The 4,827-nt window shown below is 60.6% G+C and overlaps 1 protein-coding gene across 1 annotated transcript; it reads right to left on the reverse strand.

Moving 5' to 3' along the window:
* Nucleotides 1–1,465: 1,465 nt before the first annotated feature.
* On the reverse strand, nucleotides 1,466–4,333 carry LIF (LIF interleukin 6 family cytokine). The gene is made up of 3 exons (XM_063088251.1): nucleotides 4,315–4,333; nucleotides 2,556–2,734; nucleotides 1,466–1,876 (listed from the first exon to the last, which is right to left on the reverse strand). Exons 1-3 carry the CDS (start codon nucleotides 4,331–4,333, stop codon nucleotides 1,466–1,468), a joined length of 609 nt encoding a protein of 202 aa, XP_062944321.1.
* Nucleotides 4,334–4,827: the final 494 nt, after the last annotated feature.

Consider the following 4,827-nt stretch of genomic DNA (forward strand, 5'->3'; position numbering starts at 1 on the left):
GTGAACAAGCCCCCTAGAGCCAGGGGAAGAAAGCACCTGTCCACTCCACAAACTGGCCCAGTCCCTGTGGCCTGGACCCTGACACCGCCAAAGCAAGTCGCACTGGGGGTGGGAGGGATGGAGCCAGGCCCCTCACCCCCACCCCAGCTGCCCAGTTCTCTCAGATCCTGACCCTTCTCTGAGCTTCACCCGTAAGGCTAATTCTACTTGTAACATCATCTACTTCTGGCCCAGACCCTGCTAAGGCCTGGCCCTGGCTCCAATGGAAGGAGTCATCATATTATTTCTGTTGGGTTCAGAGCAGGGAAGGGGGAATTAACTTTGCCATTTAAAGCACCAATAAGTTAATATAAATAGGACATCATAATAAATAGACAATCATGCTGGGTCAGACACACAGCACTCTTGGATCTCAGCCTTCCCCAAGACCCTGACCTCAAGTTCTGCTGTCCCCTTGCTCTAGGGACCAGAGATAATCTCTGGTCCCCCTCAAGTACCTTTGTGTGACCTCACAGGGCCTCTATGGGCCTTGGATGTGAGCTGCTACTCTGAGCTACCCTGCTTCTCCTTTACAGACCCTTGCCCAGAGGTCCCCTCAGAACCTCATCACTTGACTTCCCAGCCTGCCCCTGTCCCTGTGCACCTTCACAAGCCCCACCTCCGGGTCCAGCCAGACCCTGGCCATCCCAGTCTGCAGGAAAGACTGCGGGGAAGAGAAAGAAGAGCCCGCCAAGTCTCTCAGGGCTTCTCCCCCCTTCCAGAGTCTTCCTCCCAGGCCTGAAGGTGGCCCTCTTCCCTCCCCAAGAGACTGACCTTCCGGAAACTTCTGCCTGACAGTCTCTAGGCCTGAGCTCTTTGATCAGGCTCAAGAGAAGACAGCATCCCACCTCAGAGTCCCCTTCTCTCTCTACCACTCACCAAACTTCTAGGGGATAAGGAATCCTTTGGGATCCTAGCCCCGCTTGTCCCCCTAAGTCCCAACCAAGTCTTACAAAGTCTACCTAAAGGGCAGCAAAGGCACAGATGGTGGTCATTCCCCGGGGATCGGGCAATGCCCCAGACCCCTGCTGTCTTGCCCTGAGGTCAGGGCTCCCGTAGACAACTTGTTGCGGCTTGCTCACTGCACAAAGTGAACAAGGGGCCAAGGGGACATGTGGGGGGAGAAGTCCAGCCCACACTCCCCTCGCCAGTCTGACACCCTGGTTGCAATCTCCCGGAGGGAGGGGCGCCTTCTAGTGGGTGCTGCATAGAGGCCCTGCCATGGAAGTTTCAGCTCTGTTCGGCTTCATCACAGCCCACCCCAGAGTGGACTAGACTGGCCAGGAACCCACCGGGGTCTGCTAGCAGCCCCCATTCTGGTTTAGCGATGCCCTGGGCCCCAGCCACACTTTGAGAGCCCCCCCCCCCACATCTGGATCCTGCTCCTGAGATCCCTCAGTTCATGGCATGCTTCAAGACCTCCTGCCTAAAAGGCCTGGGCCACCACGGCGATGACCTGCTTATACTTCCCCAGGAGCTGACAACCCAGCTTTTTCTTCTGGAAGACGTCCTTGCCTGAGGTGTCAGGGCCGTAGGCCACATCCACGTGGGCCACGTGGTACTTGCTGCACAGGCGGCACAGCACGTTGCTGAGGAGGCCTCGCATGATGTCCGCGGTGGCATTGAGCTTGCTGTGGAGGCTGAGGGCGTTGGGGTTGAGGATCTTCTGGTCCCGGGTGATGTTGCCCAGGGAGGTGCCAAGGTAGGTGATGATGCGGTATAGCTCCACCAGCTTGGCCTTCTCCGTGCCATTGGCGTGGAAGGGTGGGAAGTCTGTCACGTTGGGGCCACACAGCTTGTCCAGGTTGTTGGGAAACGGCTCCCCCTGGGCTGTGTACTGAGGAGCAGAGGAGCAGAGAGGGGGTGACATGGGAGTCAGGAGTTGGTGTCCCAACCCTGCCACCAACCCTCTCGGCAAGCTCTTGAGCCTCAGTTTCCCCACCTATGGCATGGGGACCCAATTTCTTGTCCTGTAGGCATCTAGAATTGTCATGAGAGCCAGAAGTAATCATAAGTGCAAACGCACTTGCTAAAGGCCACGCAAGTGGTTAGCAGCAGCATCATCACTGTGACCGCACAGCCGGCACACCACACACTTGTGCTTTCACCCACCGCTCTCACCCTCTTCCTGGGCGTCCCTTCACCCAGACACACACAGCCCACTGTGTCTCTCGACAGCACCTTCCGTCCTCCCCACCGCCACCTTCTCCTGGGTCTCTCTTCATTGGCCTCTCGCTCCATGTGGCAGAGCAATCGTAAGACTCCTCCCCCAGCCCTGCCCCTCGCTGACTGGGCACCCTGGGAAAGTGGCTTCCAGTCTCCCAGCCTGGGCCAGGGCATGAGGAGGAAGCGGAGGGGGTCTGGCTGTGGTTTAACCAGGCCCCCTCCCAATCCTCTCCTTCCAGCTCCAAAAGGGCCCCCTACAGCACAGGTCAGGGCAGCCTCTGCAGGTATTTGCAAGCCCCCTCTGTGCAACCCCTCCCGCCCCCTTCCTCAGTGTCCTGGGGGTAACTTACATAGAGAATAAAGAGGGCGTTGGCACTGCCATTGAGCTGCGCCAGTTGGTTCTTGATCTGGCTCATAACGTTGCTGTGACATGGGTGGCGTGTGACACAGGTGGCATTGACAGGGGTGATGGGAAGGGGGCTCCCCGCTCCGTGTTTCCAGTGCAGAACTAGTAGCAGGGGCACGACTCCTGGGAACAGGCAGGAAGGAGCCATGAGCAGAAAGGCAGAAAACTGTGGCCTTGGGGTCCTGTCACACTGGATGGGGGTCGGGCAAGGGGCTCATGGGAGAGGACTCCCCTTCCCCTCTCCAGCTCCAGCCCTGTCCTCCTGGGCGGGCCATTTCTAGTTTTCACTCCATCACTGCACCTGTTTCCCTGTCTCCCTCTCTCCACCTCCTTATCTCTCCCTGTCTCTTCTGGGCTGGGAGAAGGAGAAGGAGGGCAGTGCTTGCCCTCAGGAAGGCAAAAGCCCCAAGGCCTGCTCGGCCTCTGGCTGGAAGTCCCCAGTCCCCGGGCCAGGAGGTGCAAGGAATCTGGCTCCCTGGGCCAAGTGTCACCTAATTCTGCCACCCTTCCCCCATCTCCTCTATCTCTGTCCTTCCCCTATGTGCCCACTCCCCTATCTAGGACCCTCAACTTCACCGATCCTGCAGGTCTATCCCCACTCTCCATCCTCAAATCATCATTCAAAACTTTCTGTCCCCCCCGGCTCTGTACAGCCCCTTGGCTCCACGCACTCTCCCCTCTTGTCTACTGTCCCATGCACTGAGCCCTGGGTTAGAACATGGAGAATCCAGGGGTCCCACGTGCCACCCCCTCCCCACCACCACCTGGCCTTGGGGAGGGAGAGGAAATGTTGCAACCAGGAAAGAGAAAAGGGGGAAAGGTCGCAGGCGGCCGGGTGGGCAGGAAGAGGAAGGAAAGTGAAAGGTGACAGATCTGGGAGCTGTCCCGGCCTGTCCTGGACCGCCCCTCCCCCAGGGCCCATGCTCCCCCCACCTCGTCGCCCTCAGCCCCCCTCAGAACGGCCTTTCCAGGGCCCAGCAGAAGGCTCATGCAGGTGGTCAGGGCTAGTGTCAGGGGACCGGTGAGGCTAGAGACCCCCGCCCAATCCCGCCTGCTGGGACAGAGGACCCGGTGGCGCCTCCAGTTCACTTCACCGCTCCCCCCCAGCATCCCCAGGCAGTGCCGAGGCCCCCGGGATGGCTGGAGGGTTGGGGGGCCCCGCACCCCCATCTCACCTAGCACAGACCGCACGTTTTCCAGGCACTAGCGGGTGGAGGCAGCACCTGCTCCCGTCCGGCCGGAGTTTGCAGAACGCTCGGCCGCCCGCGCCCCTCCCAGGGAGCAGCCCGGGACGCGGTTGGAAAAGAGAAAGCGGAAAGAAAGAACAAGAAGGAGGGAGGGTGAACCCGGGAGAAGGCAGAGAGGGAAGCGCAGCGCGGGAGAGCGGGGGCCAGGCGGCGGCGGCGGCGGCGGAGGAGGAGGAGGCGCAGGAGGAGGAGGAGGAGGAGGAGGAGGAGGAAGGCTGCGGGGCGCCCTCCCTCGCCGCCAACCTGCTGGCCCGGGCGGGCCGGGCGCGCGGTGCCCGGGACCATGTGCCGCGCTCGCTCCCGGCCGCCACCCAGCGCCTCCGGCGGGCCGGGCGGCTGCGCGGGCGCCCGAGCGTCCGTGTGTCTGCGGCGGGTGGGTGTCCCGAGGGCGCGGGCCCCAAGTGGCCGCCGCGTCTGCAGCGGGACGCGGAAGCCGGCGCGGGCGGGTGGATTTACCTGCCGCCAAGACCTTCATTATGGGCTGGACTCCTGCAGAGGGCCTTGGAGGAGACCTTAGATGCCGGCAGTTTTCAGAGGTTCATGCTCAAATGGGGAATTTGCCTGATTTATATACTGGAGCCTGTGTTGTAAGACAGAGAAACAGCTATATTTAGCCGGGATCCCCAGTCCAGGAAGTTGTTTGAGGTGCATCATAGGAAATTATGAATGGAGGAAAGTGAGAGTGGGGGGGGGGAGGGGGGAGCAGACTTTTTCCCTCTTCTAAGAATTTGATTGATAAAATTGTAATGAAATCTTGACAAAACGCCCTGCGGTTTTCCTGAGTGCGGTGCTCTGGGAGTTGTCAGAAGATGGGGAGAGCGGGGAGGGGGCCCCAGGCCGAGTCGGCGGGGTCCCTGGGCACTGGGCACCCCACACGGCCCTGACTCACCTGGGTTTGGGGAGGTGGCGAGAGACTGGAGAAGCAGATGGAGGCTGGCATCTGTGGTCCCTGATCGGGGGATTTTGGGG

Source organism: Cynocephalus volans, chromosome 2 (assembly GCF_027409185.1).
Source record: "Cynocephalus volans isolate mCynVol1 chromosome 2, mCynVol1.pri, whole genome shotgun sequence".
Classification (NCBI taxonomy): Eukaryota; Metazoa; Chordata; class Mammalia; order Dermoptera; family Cynocephalidae; genus Cynocephalus; species Cynocephalus volans.

Bases quoted from the DNA above. Each gene is read 5' to 3' on its own strand.
- LIF (XM_063088251.1), bottom strand. The intron at 1,877-2,555 runs GTAAGTTACCCC...TCTGCTCCTCAG, and splicing joins ACGCCCTCTTTATTCTCTAT to TACACAGCCCAGGGGGAGCC.